At 55.7% G+C, this 16,289-nt stretch overlaps 3 protein-coding genes across 10 annotated transcripts in view; 1 reads left to right on the top strand and 2 right to left on the bottom strand.

Moving 5' to 3' along the window:
- Positions 1-138: 138 nt before the first annotated feature.
- Positions 139-3,105, bottom strand: POLR2E (RNA polymerase II, I and III subunit E). Its single transcript, XM_052665435.1, has 7 exons — positions 2,972-3,105; positions 2,729-2,903; positions 2,532-2,647; positions 1,521-1,601; positions 1,305-1,363; positions 1,056-1,134; positions 139-795 (listed from the first exon to the last, which is right to left on the bottom strand). The coding sequence occupies exons 1-7, from the start codon at positions 3,026-3,028 to the stop codon at positions 730-732; spliced, it is 633 nt and encodes a 210-aa protein (XP_052521395.1). The 5' UTR covers positions 3,029-3,105; the 3' UTR covers positions 139-729.
- A 199-nt stretch (positions 3,106-3,304) lies between these two features.
- Positions 3,305-4,930, top strand: GPX4 (glutathione peroxidase 4). 2 transcript variants are annotated; one of them, XM_052665437.1, is made up of 7 exons: positions 3,305-3,428; positions 3,544-3,638; positions 3,782-3,926; positions 4,008-4,159; positions 4,244-4,268; positions 4,500-4,559; positions 4,666-4,930. In XM_052665437.1, exons 1-7 carry the CDS (start codon positions 3,354-3,356, stop codon positions 4,696-4,698), a joined length of 585 nt encoding a protein of 194 aa, XP_052521397.1. In that variant the 5' UTR covers positions 3,305-3,353; the 3' UTR covers positions 4,699-4,930. The 2 variants fall into 2 exon arrangements, with proteins under 2 accessions (XP_052521397.1, XP_052521396.1); XM_052665436.1 differs by having other exon boundaries at positions 4,642-4,930.
- An 807-nt stretch (positions 4,931-5,737) lies between these two features.
- SBNO2 (strawberry notch homolog 2) overlaps positions 5,738-16,289 on the bottom strand; it is a 51,955-nt gene continuing 41,403 nt past the window's right edge. For all 7 annotated transcript variants that reach the window (XM_052665414.1, XM_052665418.1, XM_052665415.1 and 4 more), the window contains 16 exons: positions 15,498-15,580; positions 14,299-14,499; positions 14,021-14,196; positions 13,688-13,819; positions 13,289-13,424; positions 12,516-12,628; positions 11,570-11,641; positions 11,098-11,206; positions 10,734-10,808; positions 10,234-10,377; positions 9,919-10,013; positions 9,478-9,570; positions 9,152-9,283; positions 8,846-8,922; positions 8,483-8,673; positions 5,738-8,365 (listed from right to left, as the gene is read on the bottom strand). In XM_052665414.1, coding sequence (XP_052521374.1) covers positions 7,749-8,365; positions 8,483-8,673; positions 8,846-8,922; positions 9,152-9,283; positions 9,478-9,570; positions 9,919-10,013; positions 10,234-10,377; positions 10,734-10,808; positions 11,098-11,206; positions 11,570-11,641; positions 12,516-12,628; positions 13,289-13,424; positions 13,688-13,819; positions 14,021-14,196; positions 14,299-14,499; positions 15,498-15,580 — 2,446 coding nt within the window. In that variant the 3' untranslated portion in view covers positions 5,738-7,748. The remainder of the gene's footprint in view (positions 8,366-8,482; positions 8,674-8,845; positions 8,923-9,151; positions 9,284-9,477; positions 9,571-9,918; positions 10,014-10,233; positions 10,378-10,733; positions 10,809-11,097; positions 11,207-11,569; positions 11,642-12,515; positions 12,629-13,288; positions 13,425-13,687; positions 13,820-14,020; positions 14,197-14,298; positions 14,500-15,497; positions 15,581-16,289) is intronic.

Genomic DNA, 16,289 nt, shown 5'->3' with positions numbered 1-16,289 from the left:
ACAGAACAGCAGTGAGGCTGAACCATAGAATTTGAGCAGCAACAAATCCCACAGAGAATGGAACACACGGAACTGCCTGTGGCCGTTCAGCTCTGATACAGGAGAGGGCTGAGAAACGCAGAAACAGTGAAGAACAGCAAGAGTACAAACCTTTATTAAAAATAAGATCTCATAGAACAGGGCTTGCATAAGAGCAAAAGCCTCTTTCCACTCATTTGTACAATTCAGGTGCTTCAAGGTGCTTTCATGGCATTCCTTAACGAAGCAGAAGGATTTGCAGCAAAATCCACGCTGGAAAATGAGGAACTGGGCCAAGGAAAACAACTGCAGAGAGGCAGCAGGGACAGAGGAGTTCCTCAGCCATCAAACAGAGCTCAGGGAGCCGTGAGCTGTCGGTGGGTGGGAAGATCAGATGTCACAGAACTGTTTCACACCTGGAAGAAAGAACTCAGGATGCGAATGAGCTCCCGTCCCCCTCAGCAGATCGCTCTCAAGGCAAAACCCCTCTGCTGCCCTGAGAGATGTGCCTTCAGCAATGCTACTGAGGCACCAGACCAGGACAGCCCCGCTCTGATCCATCCCACACGGTTCCTTACACAAATCATTTACATCACTTGGAGGGAATCCTTTCCCAGAGCCAACTCACTTCAAGTCACCTCTGGAAAGCCTCAGAGCAAGTTTAAAGCACTGCCCAGAGGTGGGGATGTCACACATTACCTGAGAGCTCTGTCACTGCACCAGCCTGTAGGTGATGTACCGGCCCGCAGTCTCACTCGGTCTGATGATCTTCACCACCTGGAAGGCCAGCAGAAGGAACACGGGGGGATGGCTGGTGTTGCAGCAGCTGTTGCCAGCTGGTTCAGCAGGCAGCCAAGCCTGGCCCCAGGGCTATCTGCTGGATTGCACACATCTCTACCTAACCCATAACATCTAGGAAAAAAAAAGCCCTAAAAAAGAGGAAACCTTTCCCATCTCCAAGCTCTGGAATACTGTGCTGCTACAGCTCCTCGCCCTGCCTGCAGGGCCCTGCTGTTTGTTATCGGGTTTTCTCTTACCTGGCCTCTCTTTATCCCGAAGTATCGGGCCACGGGATCCCCAGCCTGGATCCTGGGGAGTTGGTTCTCCCTCAGCTTACTGAGTGGAGTCAAGGAGAAGCTCTGCCAGAACCCAGGGTTCTGTTTGTCCTAAGGCAGGGCGCAGCCAGCAGAACATCGTACACTCCCACAGTCAGAGGTGTTCACTTTTGGCCCAAGGCAAGCACTCATCACCCCCTGACAGGAAGGGAAGGACCAAACAAAGGATACTATCTGGCCAGCAGCTCGGTTACTTCTTCTTTTGTCATGACAACGTGCTCTGGGACCAGCTGTAAGCAGCAGGAGAGAAATCACAAGATAAGACAGACTGAGAAAGCAACCACCCTCTCCACAGCTGCAAGATGAGCAATTTGTGGTAAGAAATGAAGCTCCTGCAGCGCCACCCAGCACAGGGCAGGGATGAAAGGGACGCCCTGCGCTGCTCACCTCATGTTCAGTGATGTTGATCAGGAGCTCCTGCTGCAGAAACTGCTCCAGAATGTATTTGGGAGCCATATCGACCAGGGACTGGGAAGGAAGAATCACAAGACGCTGCAGCACTGCTCTGGGACAGCCTCAGTGTGAGCGCTCAGCACTGCCCCGCCATGAGCAGCAGCACCAGGAGGGCAGCACGGTGTCTGTGCTCACCCTGACAGTCACACAGGCAGACAGCAAACAGATCTCTGTGCCCCCTGACTGCTCCAGAGCTCCGTCACCCTCACTGTAAAGAAGCTCTTGCACATATTTGTGTAGAACTTCCTATGCTGCAGTTTCTGGTCGTTTCCCCTCATCCTGTCTGCACACCCTGCTCAAAACAGCCTGGCCTCGCCACTCTGCCCCCCACACCTCAGATATTTACAGCCCTGGATCAGGTCCCCTCTCAGTCTTCTTTTCTCAAGGCTGAACAGACCCAGTTCACTCAGCCTTTCCCCATAGCAGAGATGCTCCAGGCCCCTCACCATCTTCGTGGCCCTCCGCTGGACTCTTTCCAAGAGATCCCTGTCTGTTTTGTACCGGGGAGCCCAGAACTGGACGCAGTGCTCCAGATGAGGTCTTACCAGGGCAGAGCAGAGGGGGAGGATCACCTCCCTCGACCTGCTGGCCACACTCTTTGCAATGCACCCCAGGATGCCATCGGCCTTTTTGGCCACTGCTGGCTCATGGCAACCTGCCGTCCACCAGGACACCCAGGTCCCTCTCTGCACAGCTCCTCTCCAGCAGCTCATCCCCCAACCCGTACCGGTGCGTGCAATTATTCCTCCCCAGATGCAAGGCTCTACACTTGCTTTTGTTAAACCTCATCTGGTCTCTTAAAGGTTGCTCCGGTTCAATGCACTGAATGCTGAGCGAGCCCAGCGTTAAGGCTCAGAACCTTTGACAAGAGGTTTTCTCTGCACAAAAGCTCCGTGTTTATGGAGCCAGGGGTTCAAACAGCCCCGGGGCCGCATCGCACCGCACCTGCTTGGCCGAGGGAGTCATTCCCTGCTGCACCACGATCAGCGCACGCGTGATGTTCTCCTCCTGCATGCGCTGGCAGTACATCTTGATGGTTTTGATGCCGACTTTGGGCTCCTCTGGATGAGAAACAGCGCCGGGTGAGACCGAACCCGGCGACAGCGCGGCGATTCCGTTCCCAACCCGGTCCCACAGCTCACCGGGAAAGAAAACGAACATCTGGTCGGTCGGATCGTCGTTGTGAGCCACCAGCACGGTCAGGTCGGTGCGGCGCGGGCGGCCCTCGCTGGGTTTGTCCCCGAACTGCGCCTTGAATTCCTCCAGCGTCTGATCCAGCTCGTCCTGCGTCACCAGATAACCGCGGTCGTGGCACAGCTGGGAGAAGAAGCGCCGCATGAGGAGAGGAGAGCTGAGACCGGAGACCGCCCCGCACCGCCCCGCACCTGCATGATGGTCTTGCGGATCTTCCACAGCCGGTACGTCTCCTCCTCGTCGTCCATGCTGCCCCGCAGGACCCCGGGCTGCCCGCCGCAATGCCGGTCCCGAGGAGCCGGCGGGGCCGCCCCGCACGGGGTCCTTCGCCGCGGGGAATGCCGGGAGCTGTAGGCGGAGGGCGGGGGGAGGAATGGCGCAAGGACGCCGTCCTCGCCCCCACGAGGATTCTCACGCCTCTGCGGCCGCTTCGCCAATCTGATTGGTCGATCCTCCCGTCTGTCAGCCGAGGGAGCCGCTCGCTCCGAACAATGATTAGCGGTGCTGCAGCGGGTGGGCGGCGCCTCCGCGCGTCAGAGCCGCCGATTGGTCGAGGGGCAGGGCGGCGGTGGGATGAGTTGGGGTTGGCGCTGGGGACGGGCGCTGCTGTGCGGAGCGGCGGCGGTGCGGGGAGCGGAGCGGAGAATGGTGAGCGCGGGGAGGCGGGCCGGGCCGGGGGAGGCTGCGATGGGATCGGGTCGGACTGCGGGACGGGAGCGGCTGGGGCCGCGTGGTGGCCGCGTGGTGACCGCTGACCCCGCAGTGCGCGCAAGCGGACGAGTGGCGCTCGGCCACCTCCATGTACGACTTCCACGCGCGGGACATCGACGGGCACGACGTGGCCTTGGAGCAGTACAGGTGCGGAGCGGTGCGGGGCGGTGCGGGAAGCGCTGTGCCGCGGCTCAGTGCTCAATGCGGTGGCCGCACGCACACCCCCCTCCCCACCGCTTTCCCCACCTCCCGGCTTTGCCCCCCCCTCCCTCCCCCTTCCATTCCCGCAGGGGCTTCGTCTGCATCGTCACCAACGTGGCGTCCAAATGAGGAAAGACCCCGGTGAATTACACTCAGCTCGTCGATCTGCACGCTCGATACGCTGAGAAGGGCTTACGGATCCTGGCCTTCCCCTGCAACCAATTCGGGAAGCAGGTGGGCACAGCGGAGCAGGGAGGGGCTGTGCGGGGATCCCCGAGCACGGTGTGACCCCCACCGCCCCCCCTTCTCCCGCAGGAGCCCGGGGACGAGGCGCAGATCAAGGCCTTTGCGGAGGGCTACGGGGTGAAGTTCGATATGTTCAGCAAAATTGAGGTTAATGGGGACGGCGCCCACCTGCTGTGGAAGTGGATGAAGGAACAGCCCAAGGGCCGGGGCACGCTGGGGAAGTGAGTGCTGGATGGGGAGGGGGCAATGGGGTGGTGCTGCAGCGCAGTTCTGCGCCTCTCACCCTTGGTTTTCCTCTCTCTCAGTGCCATCAAGTGGAACTTCACTAAGGTAGGGGCTGTGCTGCCTTCTTCGGGGCTGTGTGTGGGTCAGATCTTCAGCTTTGAGGTGGGGGGGAGAAGCCCTGCCATCCGGGCGCTGTGCTGGGCTGTGGGGGAGCAGCTCTGCAGGGTACAGCTGTGCTATAGGGCAGTCCCAGCCCCTGAGCAGAGCCCTGTGCTGCTCAGCCGTTCCCATGCTGCAGCTGAACTCTCTCATTTGGCTCCTGCTTCGCTCCCACAGTTTCTTATCAACCGCGAGGGCCAAGTGGTGAAGAGGTACAGCCCGATGGAGGATCCTTACGTAAGTGCTGCCCGCGCTCTGCTCGACCCCCAGCCCCAGCTGAGGGCTCCTGGCGTGTGCTGAGGGCAGTGATGCTCTCAAGGTGATGCTCCCCTTCATCTCGAAGGTGATCGAGAAGGAGCTGCCCGCCTACCTGTAGAGCTGCCTGCCGAGCTGCTGCCCAGCGCCGCTCCCTGCTCCCCGTGGGCGCCGTCCTCCAGCACCATGACGGTCTGCCTTGAAGCCAGCCTGCTGGTGAGGCAGACCTGAAGATTTGGCGTGCACCTGCTGGAGGAAGGCGTCCCAGGGCGTGGGGGCTCTGCTGGGCAGCCCTCTCCCGTAGCCATAATGTAGTGTCTGCTGTCCACTTGCAATAAACTCACTGGAAATGAGTGATATCTGCGTGTGTGGATGGGGATGGAGCTGCATGCGCCGCTCCCCTGCGCCTTGGGGGGGCAACTGGGGCTCAGTGGGGCAGCTGGGAGCTTTCACAGAGCCGGCAGGGATAATCCTCATTAGTGCTGACCGGGAAATTACACCAAATCCCGGGTCAGCTGCAGCCCCGAGGAAAAGCTGAAGTAGAGGAGCACGTCTGCACGTCGCGTTGGGAGAAGCAACCCTGCACCCTGTGCTCTGTGCTGCACAACAACGCAGCGTCTGCCTGAATTAGATTCCCTGCCTGGAGGAGCTGCAGCACGCAGCAATGCCCAGCGCCCCCTGAGATGTTCAGTGGTGCAGGATGCAGCCCGGGGCGATCAGTGCAACCAGTGCAAGCTGTGCTGTGGTGAAACAGCGCGGTGACGCAGCACGTGGAGCTGAGCCGGGGCTGCGGGGCTCAGCCCTGCCCCCGATGTGGGGTAAGGGTGAAGCTGGGAGCACAGCAGGGCCGGCTGCCGCTCTCTGGGCTAAGGAGCAGCGCGTGGGGCTGAGCTGCGCCTGCTCAGCAGCTCTTGGCGGAGTCCATCTGTGTAAACAAGAGCGCCTTTATCTGTGTTTTCTGCAGCAAAGCTGGGGAGAAAAACAAAGCTGTTGGCATCTGAGTTGGAGGGCGCAGTCTAGGCGGGATCCTCCCTCAGCCCCGTCCCTCCCAGCGGTGGCCCAGTGCCATGGGGTGTGTGGGGAGCAGCTGGGACGTTGACCCCAGGCCTGGTGTGAGCGTGGGGAAGGCTGAAGAGACAGAGGTGGGACTTACAGAGACCTCACGTGTGGCTCCTTTTTACTGAGCAGGTTGAAAAATGATCCTTCTGAGGCACGTAGAAAATTCAGGAATTATTAGTCCAAGGCACATGTTCTAAAAAAAAAAACCCAAATCTCTTTACATATATACATCTCAATTAATTATAAATACACATAGAAAAAAAAAAACAAAGGCCAACGACAAGCAGATTAAAAAGTGCTAACAAAAAGGTGTAAGGGAAGAAAAAGAGGGACTCATTTAAAAATACATACAATCAGTAGGACAACGGCATAATAATTTAGTTAAAAGATATCGTTACATATTATTAACCCTGACAAAAACACAGGATCAGGGCAGGGAGGGGTTTCCTTGAAGGTGCTCTCTGTCATCCAGAGCTGGGGGAAGGATAATTGCATATATTTTAACACCGTGTGTCAAAGCTGCCACGTGGGACTCTGTTAACGTGGCACAGGGGTGGGCAAAGGGCACCAGGTGGGAATACCTCGTGATTCCTGAGTTTGAGCCTCTCTGAAATGGGTTTTCTTGGTACCCTTTTCCCTGGTTGCTGAGAATTCAGCAAGTGCCAAGTGAGTGAAAGTGAGTGTTGTGAGCGGGGAAATACTTTCAATAGGAGGGGAAGAGGAGAGCCCTGCCCTGCTGGGAGCCTGGGGGCAGGAGCTCCCATCTTTGGTGTGGGCTGTGAGGTAAGGAGGGTTCCTTGGATGGGGGCAAACAGTGAGGCTGGTGGGGGGCAGGGAGCCCATGGGCTGCCCCTGCTCTCAGCACACCGGGGCAGGCAGCCCTCAGTCTCTGGGGTTGCAGCAACACATGGCGCTTCCCAAAGCTGGGGCTTCTGTGCCTGGAGGGGCTCAGGAGCTCATATGAAGAGCTGCAGCCCCTCAAGACAGACCTTCTGGGCAGGGGTCCTCGCTGTGGCAGCTGGGGAGGGGCTCACATCCTTCCCCTGAAAGCATCCTGGTGCTGCTTCCAGGGACGCCCAGGTGACTGAATGCAGAGAACAGACGCAGAGGGGAGGATGCAGAGCAGCTGCCCCAGGGCAACGCTGCCAGTTCCCTGCCACACTCCTCAGGTTAAGCAGAGAAAACAAAAGCTGAGTCCCCGGGACCTGCCGAGGTGCGAGGTGTGGAGCAGGGCTGGCAGCGGCGCCCTCTGTGCTGGGGGGCAGCTGCACACCTTGCTGCTGGGGCAGGTGGGGATGTGGGGCATCGCAGTGCAAAGCAGACGTTTGCTCTTTGGTATTGGAGGTTGGATATGCAGCATGAGCAGCAATACTGCACATCCCTGTGCTCGCCAGGGACCTGGGGCTGAGAGCAGTGCTGGGTGACACAGCCGGGCCGTCCCCGTCCCAGCCAAGAAGCCCTGCAGCACAGGGCTGGGGAGAAGGCCAGGACAAAAAGCACAAGACAGCAACATGTGGGAAAAGCACGGCCAGCTGCAGCAGCCCTGCAGGCTCAGGAGAGGTCAGTGGGACTCACAGCCCCCGCGCTCCAGGCAATCCCTGCGTGGTCCCAGCCTGGCTGAGCTGTGCCCAACTCAGCAGCTCTGCCACGATCCCGGCTAATTAGGTGCTGGTGCAGTCAGTTCCTGCAACTGCTGCAAAGCTGAGGCAGCTTCAGGGGCTGCAGCTGCAGTGCTCTGGGCTGAGAGAGGCACGACTTGGCTTGGAAACTCAGTAGTCTGCAGGGGATGGGTGTCTCTCCTTGGTCTCACACAGCGCTGACCCGTGAGCAGGACTGGAACACAGCAGAGACCATCAGTCCAGATCAGCTGAACTCGGCAGCACTCAACTACCCCCAAGCACGTTATATACAAATCTATACATGCCTGACTGTATATTATATATAAATAAACTTTGCTTTAAGGAACTATAATTTTTTTTTTTCTTCTTCCCTCAATAAAAGAAACGGATCAGTCCAAACCAGTAGAAAAGCCAGGGCTCCCTAGCCCTCATCTCTGCACCAAAGGATATGGATTTGCAGTGGCTGAGAGTCGCCTGGTGCACCCAGAGGCTCTCAGAAGTTTGGGAAAAGCCCACTGAACTGGATCACGCTCTGGCGCTCCTGGGGGAGAATGTTCTCTTGAGGGGCCCCATTGAACGTCCTCAGCATGTCCTCCAGGATCTCTCTGAAATTGATATTTCCATCCTGTTGAACAAAATCTTCCTGCTGCTGCAGAGTCTGTGAGGGCTCAGGGTGAGGCAGGGGCTGATGTTCTCGCAGGGAAGAGCTCAGAGGCACGCTGCCCTCCAGGATGGTGTCCGGGCTCTTGAAGGCAGAAAGGTGGCCGAAGCCAAAGGGAGATGCGTGCTGCTGGTGGGGCTGGAGCACAGGCTCCGGGGGGAAGCACAGAGGGCTGGGCTCCGGGTTCATCACGTCAGGAATGCTGTCGCTGGGAGGACTGTAGGTCAGGTCCAGGATCTCGTCCTGGCGCAGGGAGTGCTGCGGTAGGGAGAGCCCAGGCGCTGCGTGCGTGAGGTCCAGGGGCTGCTGCCTCCCGTGCAGGGGGAGGGAGAACTGCAGGCTCTGCTCTTGCGCCTGGAGGAGTCGGTTGTGCTTCCGCTTCACGTTCTCATCCATCTGCTTCAGCTCCTCCAGCACCTTCCGAACACAGCTCTCGGGGATCTTTATCCCTAAGGGAGGAACGTGCCTCAGTCCCCACAGCCGTGGGGAGGGAAGAGCCGTGGGGACAGAGGCAGAAGTAGCAGGGCCCGCTCACGCCCCCGCTCCCTTCCCCACATTTCACCTACCGACTTGTTTCTTCTTCTCCTTGGTCTTGAGGCGGACGATCTGCAGGTAGCTGGTGTTAGTGATGTCTGCCATGATGCTGGCAATCCTGCTCCACACCCTCAGCAGGGCTCCGCACAGCATGTAGTAGTGACGCAGGCGCATGCCCTGGAAACATTCTTTCCCCTCCTGGATCAGCTTGCAGCTCCTGTTCCTTCAAATGGGAGAAAATGAACTGAATCAGCACGGCACATTGTTACACCCACTGCCTCCATAGCGTGTCCCCCACTCCTTGCTACAGCCCAGACCCCAACAGCACTGTTGGGAAGCACAGGATAAGCTCCCCACCCTGAGAGCTGGGCAGGTTTGGGGTGTGCATCCCTTACCAGACAGCATGGTTGCACTTCTTCAAGGAGAAGTGGTAACAGCTCTCCCAGTGCTCCTTGGCTTCATCCGGTGTCACCTGCAGAAGAAGAAATTACAGGCAGAGGGTCAGGATTTTCCACTGTCTGACATACAGCTGACACCCGAAATCCAGGACTGGGAGGCAGCACACCCAGGTGCTACCACTGCTTCTGCCTGACACACAACAGGGATAGGAGAAGGGTTACATGAATGTCCTTCAGCCAGCCCTGCTCAGAGAAGGATGCTCGTCCCTCTCCCCACGCTGCAGGACTGCAGCTCCCGCCTACCTGCCGGTACTTCTTGTGCAGGCTGTCCAAGCTCTCAGGCTGGCTCTGCTTCCCAATATTTGGCTTGTAGAGGATGAAGTTCTTGCCACGGCCCTGCTCTGCCAGCAGACAGGTGTATTTGTTGCCTCGTGTCTGTTGGGGCAGAGCTGATGGTTACAGTCACATGGGTTTCCTCCCCCAGGCCCTTCTCCGTGATGCAGTGCTTGGAGGCATCTCCCAGCCCCCAGCACAAGGTCAGACACAGCCCAAGGGCCATGACAGACCTCCTGTGAGGAGCCATCATCCTCTCAGCTGGGGTGCCATCCCAGCAGAGCCCCAGAACCTACCTTGTAGGAGAGGTAGAACCCATCATAAGATCCCGTCAGTTTCAGTGACTTCTCATAAGCTTCCTCCCACTTCAGTCCTCTGTCAACACTGATCTAAATGAGGAACAAACACGGATTCTGTAACTTCAGAGCATGAGACAAAAGCATCAATGTCTGTCTCACAAAACACTCCCCTCCTCAGCACAAAAACTGAGGAGGAAATAGGCTCTACCAGGCTACGCTCCAGGGCATTACAGCCCAGAGAGCCCCTAGGCAGCACAGGGCCTCTCCTTGCCTCCTCTGTGATTCCCAGCATCAGTGACCTACTCACGACCACAGCAAACATGACACAAGCATGACAAACAGCCATGGGGCAGGGGGAGAGATCCAGCAGCTCACAGCTCCAGCATGGAAAGCAACAGAGAAAAGTGGACTGCAGAAACAGCAGTGCAGGCTGCCTACCTTATAAAACACAACCTGCCCATCCTGCGGGTGCCCAGGGGTCAGAAAGACCTCCTTGCTTTCCTCGTAGATCTCATCAATTCCTGGAGCTAAATCTGTAGCACAAAGAAAGACCAAAACACACGCCCAGGTGTAAGATCCATCTCCCTGTGCCACCTCCCCTTCCTGCACAGGAGTCTGTGCTATGTGGAGCTGGGAACCTCCAGCACCTGAGTAGGCGATGGGAACAGAGGAATAGCCAGTGGTCAGCACAGGGAGGAGCAGGGAACCTCAGAGGTGCAGTGTAAGAAGCCTGATCACCCCTTTCCTCCTTACCTAGGATGCCCATGTCATATTTGCCCTCCTTCTTGTCCTTTTCAATCAGATAGTCAAAGGTATCAGAGAAATACTGGAACAGCATGTTCTGCTTGTCCACCTCCAGGCCCAGGATCCGGTTGAGGAACTTGGTGATGGAGCAGTCTGCAAGAGGGCAGCAGGGCAGGGAAGATGAGTAGCTGGCTGACCAGCACGTTCCCAAAGACATCCAAAAAGAGAATCCCCACCCTTCTTCAGAGCAGCACAGTAGCAATGCATAAGAGAGCAGCCCAAGGGCTGCTCCTCCAGGCTGCCAGCTGCCAGGTTGCTGCAGGGAAATGCAATCTGCAGCCTGGACTATACCCTACTGGACTCTGCCCTCACAGCAACAGTGCCATGTTCTGCCCTGTCTGCACAGCAAGCTCCTTGAGGCTGTGTTCTGGTGCAGATGGGGTGGGAGGGCCACAGCAATGCCTCTTCCATTTCTCCCTTACACTGGCCAGGAAAAATAAGACACGTACCTTTCTCTACTGAGACAGTGCCATACTTCAACTGATTGCAGCAGATCCCCACAGAGATAAGACCTTGCTTCATTTCTGGAAAAAGAGAAAGCAGCTTGAGTATTTTAGGGTCACCCCATCCCTAACAGTAACACTTCCCCTTCAGTACCCATTATTTCACAGTTAAGTCTGCCCCACGTCCATTTTCCCCTCTGCTTGGCAGGATGACACGTATCTGCATGAGCACTGAGCCTGTAGCTCAGTGGCAGCGTTCCCTTTGAGTTTCTACTCCCAGCTGCTGTTTTCTTTCTTCAGACATCCCAACCCTGACATCGACCTGGCCAGAAAGATGCAGCAGAAACCCTGGAGCTGATGATGTTCTTACCCTGGAAAAACGCAGCCTCTCCTCTCTCATAGCTCTTGGGCACAGGAACTCTGTTCTCCGTGTAGTTGAGGATAGTGGAGAGAACTCTGTCTAGTGCTTTAGCCCCATACTGTGAAAGGAGACGAGAGTAATGCATGGGAGGAAATGACTTGGAGAAACCCCAGTAAGAGAGGGCTGTGCTGAGGGATGCAGTGGGTCAGGGACGTACCCTGCCCCCAGGGCCCAGAGTGCAGGACCCTGCACACCCTCATCCAGCAGTGACATCATCTGCCCTGGGGACAGGGGCTGTTCCCTTGCAGAGCAACTCAGTTCTGGATGCCACACTTGGGGTGCTGGGTGCTGATGCTGCTAGGCCAGATCCTGCCTGTAGATGCCAGCAACGATCTGCCTGTCCCTGGCTCCTACTGAAGGCACTCGCTTACTGCTTTGACCCCTCCTTGGCTGAGCTGCCTTGAGAACAGCTGCAAGTTACCTTATTCTCAAAGTTGTACTTGCTGAGGTCTCGGGATTCAGTGGCCCTCCGGTCTCCATGAGTTAAGGCACCCTGGAAGACAGACCAAGCAAAAAAATCTTGCTTTTAGCTGATACAAAACACCTGCCAAGGACGGCCAAATGCCGTGGTTTAACTGGGCAGCTGCTCAGCACCGCAGTGTCACCACAGTCCCCGAGCAGCAGCTGCCCCCTGGCCAACACCTCACAGTTCCTAAAGGTTTTTCACATGATCTCATATGCTTTGGAGTCACCCTTTATGAGTGTAGGTCAGCTGCCCTGGGTCTGACCCCCCCCCACCCCAGCTCCCCTCGCTGGTAGGACATTATGATGAGCCGAAATGTCCTTGGCTCTGTGCAGCACTGCTCAGCAACAGCCAAAGCATCACTGTTATCCACACTGCATTTCTCTCAAAGCCAAAACGTAGCATCGTGCCAGACAGTATGAAAGAAAAAACCCACTCCTCTGTCCCAGCAGAAACCAGGACACCAAGGCCAGGCAGTATCAGGAGAGTCTGATACTGAATGTGCTACAGGCAGGCAGTGATTTTCTGGAGCACTGGGAGTTTACCAAAGCATTTGGGGATTTATCAGAAGGGAATTAAAATGAAAGAGTCTAATAAATTACTCCATATGTTATTTCATTGGCTTTCTGGAAATAGGTGGGTGTGCACTCCTGTAATAGTATGGGGGGAATTCCAGCATCTGAAATCTGCTTCCTCCAGTATTCTCCTGTTGCCTTGGTTATTCTTTACTTCCTTTTCAAAATCTTAGGAGGATGTTAAAGGCCTTCTGCATTCCTCAGCTTTCAAGTCAGGGGGTGATGCAATCCCTCCCCCTACTTACAGTGGCCATGCCAGTAAGCATATTGGAATGGAAGCCAGTCAGAAAGGAGTTAAAGCAGTAATTTATTTGCTGCAGGGCACCTACTAGGCTCTCCAGACGTTTTGCCACGATGGAGGCAAACCTCCTCTCTCCAGCAAGCTCAGAGATAAGGAAGACATACTCTGGAGCAGAAACTTGGTTTGATCGGTGCGTCCGACCTACAGGGACACGAGAAGAGAAGGGAAAGGAGAGGTTGGTGCAGCCTGTTTGGTAATGAAGAGAAGCTGAGCAGGTGAGAGGCAGAACAACTTTCCATGTCATGCTGGTTTCAGAACAGGTCTTTCCTTTGGGGTAAAAGGACAGAGGTACAGCTCTGGTTTCAGTTTGCCCTCCCACAGGTACAGCATTCATCACTGTTGCTGCTGAGACCTTGTCAGAGTTGAGTTTACAGCCCTCAAGCTCCAGGTTTGAGCTATAGAATGCACTGATTCTTTTGTGCTCATCTACTGAGGAACTTGCTCTTCTCATTCTACACAGCCTACAGGATGGAACAGAAACCTTCAAGCATGTTTATGGAGATGCCCTCTGCTCCCATGTATAGATAGGAAAGCTTTTCCCTTTCCATACTGCAAACCACTTCCGAAGTCAACACAAACCCTCTGCACAAATTCAGTCAGACACCACTGCTGTGTGTCTGGATTGCCCGCAAAGCAAAGCAGAGGAGCACTGTGCTCTGAAAGCTGACATCTCTCAGAAAGCTGCAGGACTGCAGCACCAGCCTGGCACAGGAGGCCACACACACTTTTCCATTTCAAGGTTTCACCATCTGCACCGTGCTCGGGGGAAGGGGGCAGTGACCAGAGAGCCTCAGCCCTCACCGAACTGCTGAATGGCGCGGTCTGCACTCCAGGGCAGCTCCAGCGTCATGTGGACCCGGCGCTTCTGGTTTTTCACCCTTCTGTCTGCTTGGAGAGAGATTCCTGAGCTGGAGGCCTCCGAGATTATTGCTACAAGCTGAAAGAGAGAGAATATATGAGAAAGGGGTGTGAGGTCCCTGTATGTTTGCAAAACTGTTAGGAGGAACAGCCCAAAGGACGATGGCAGCCCACGGGCCTCCTTGTCACCTCCCAGCAGGACAGGCACAGGCAGACAGAAGGTGCAGAGCTTTGCTGATCTAAGGCTGGCAAGGCAAAAGCAGGCAGACACCTTTCCCTTCCCTCACCTCTGCACGCTCCATGCAGAGGTTTGGAGGTTTCCTTGGCTCACACCTAACTCACCTTCTCCCCACTCATAAAACGCTCCTTCTCCTTCAGGTTGACGTGGTCAATAGAGAGGCCTTGTTCTGCACGAGACTCAAACATGACAGAGCCATCTGGCCTGCAAACCACCCGGCCCTTTCGCCCAGTCATCTGCACAGAAAAGAGAGGGGCTGTTATCAGAGAGGGCAGACCTACACAGGGCACCAGTAGGGGTGTTCAGGAGGTCAATCCACAACAGGATTTTCAGACAGCCAGGAAGGAAAGCAAGCTCTCTTTCAGCTGCAACTCCTTCTGCTGGCCTTCTTCCTGTTAACTCATGCCACCCAAATACACTCCACTGTGAAGGCGTACCTCAGCCACGTGCTCCGGTCCCCCAAAGTGATTGATCAGTTCATCCAAGGTATTGAGAGGTAGCTCTTTGCCCAGTGCTTTTACTTTTGCTAGTAGGTCCTGCTTCATCTTTTCCACATGCTCCAGTTCTCTCAGGCCATGCATCTCTTTATGTGAAGGCAGCATGTGAAAATTACCTGCAAATGAAATGCAAAAGTTTAGAGTCACCTGGAAATTGCCAATCAGAGGAGCTGCCATCAATGAGAAGGGAGCCAATCCCTGCTGCTGGCTCTGCTTACTTCTGCTCTCGGTCACAAAGCCATTGAAGGCGTGCTCAATGAAGATGACATCGTCGGTCTCAAGCACAGACTCTGGGGAGGAGTTGAAGTCACTGTCGAGCCCCATGTCAGAGTCGGTGCTGCTGTCATCGCTGATCTTGATCACCCCCACGGGGTCACAGATGCCCTTCAGAGCCTTGGCGCAGCGGCCCCTCTGCTTGCCTGCAAGGGAGAGCGAGCAGGGTCAGCCTTGTGCAAAAACAGCAAGTGCCAGCTCAGAAAGAGGAAAAGAGATCGCAACACAGCTGAGCCTGCCCCCAGCGAAAGGCTTATCTCAGAGAGAGAAAGCCTCCTGAGCATGACAGGACAGTTAGGAAGGAAGGGAGAGAGGGGGAAGGAGAGAGAAGGAGAAAGGAAGAGAGAGAAAGGAAGAACAAGGCAATTCGTATCAGGGCTGCAGCTGATCGCACACGTCAGGATAGCACACATCTGGTGATAAGCAGTGCTGACTCCTCAGCAGAAGGAGCCCGCAGGTCTGGCTGCCTTCAGAGGAATGAGCAAGCAGTGGGAAGGTGAGAGTGTTTTGGTGTTTGCAGATGGGACGTTGTTTACTTCCAAGCACAGTAAGACATGCCCCTGCCATGTGAGAGGGTTCACAAAAATCAGCTTGCACAGGCTGCTCTGCAACAGCAACCTGCCAGGAAAACCTCCACAGTCTGCCTGTGCTGCTGTCCACCCTTCCTCCCATCCCACTGGAGGAGAAATTCCCAAACTTCTCTTACCTGCAGCCACAGCCAACGCATTGGCAGGGAAGTCTTTTTTTCCCCCAGGACACCTGCCATGCTACGTATAAGGGGCAGTGGAGGAGCCTCTGCTGCAAGAGGGAAACGTGCAGCCAGGACTGCAGCGCTGCCTGCCCACCAGTCCAGAGAAAGAAACAGCCATGGGAAGGGGAGCAGCTGCTGGGCAAGTGGTGGAGGCTCAGCCCTACGCTGGTGGCAGGGAGTGGGTGAGGGGAGGAGAGGGAGGTGACCTACAGGATTGCTGTCCTCCAAGAGAGAGGAGGTGGCAGGAGATGTGCGGGAGGGCAAACCGAAACCAGGGCAGAGCAGCGAATGCATGAAGTAGGGAAAGGGGAAAAAGGAAAAGAAAAAGCTGAGTGGCTGGGGTGAAGCAGCAAGGCAGGAGGTCAAATGCTGGGCAGTGGAGTGTGCTCTTACGTTTTCTTTTAATGCCAGTTCCTTTTTCTCTCTTTCTTTTGGTTGAAGGAAAGTGCTTCTGAATTAGTGATAGAAAGACGCCTCTGAAAGTAAGATGCAAAATTTATTCTAGCCACCAGGAACATCGCTGGTCATCACGTAGCAACGTTACCTGAGATAGCAGCACATTTCATCTAAGAAGGGTAAATCCAGCATCACAACTACAGCATGTGGTCAGCCAGCCACTGCTACGGCGTGGCTCTGCAGACAGAGTGAGTTGCACCAAAGGGCTCCGCAGGAGACACACAACTCAGCCTTGGGAGCACAGCCTGCACAGCAGATCCCCAGCTGTGGCACAGTGCTGAGGGCAGGCTGTGCACTCAGTGCTGGGAATGCTCTGCTGCAGCCTTCCTGCTGGAGCGGGGCCACTCCTGGGAGATGCTGTGACAAAAGCAGAGCAGACCCTGGGTTCCGTGCTGCCGTGTGGCACGCCAAAGTTCGGAGACCTTTATGCAGCAACTAGGAGGGAGTTTGAAACAGGAAACAGATCCTGGGAAGCTGTTACATCATTAGTGAAAAATGCAGTCAGTCCCAGTCCCTCTGTGTGTTCTGACAGCAGAGACCACTGTCGGGCTGTCCAACAAATGCACTCCACCAAGTTCTTTGGTTAACTGGACATGGGCCCGCTTCCCCACAGAGCAGAGAAAAGTGACACAGACATGGGAAAATGGTGGTGTTGGGTGAACGGGGCAATCAGAAGGTGTGGGAATTAAATGTTTCTGTGGTCTGCTCTGCAAACAAAAGAACTAATGC

The sequence above is a fragment of the Tympanuchus pallidicinctus genome, unplaced genomic scaffold (genome assembly GCF_026119805.1).
Source record: "Tympanuchus pallidicinctus isolate F22 unplaced genomic scaffold, pur_lepc_1.0 scaffold67, whole genome shotgun sequence".
In the NCBI taxonomy this organism is placed as follows: domain Eukaryota; kingdom Metazoa; phylum Chordata; class Aves; order Galliformes; family Phasianidae; genus Tympanuchus; species Tympanuchus pallidicinctus.
Note: the sequence above shows the minus strand (reverse complement) of the source record. Positions and strands in the feature narration are given on the sequence as shown.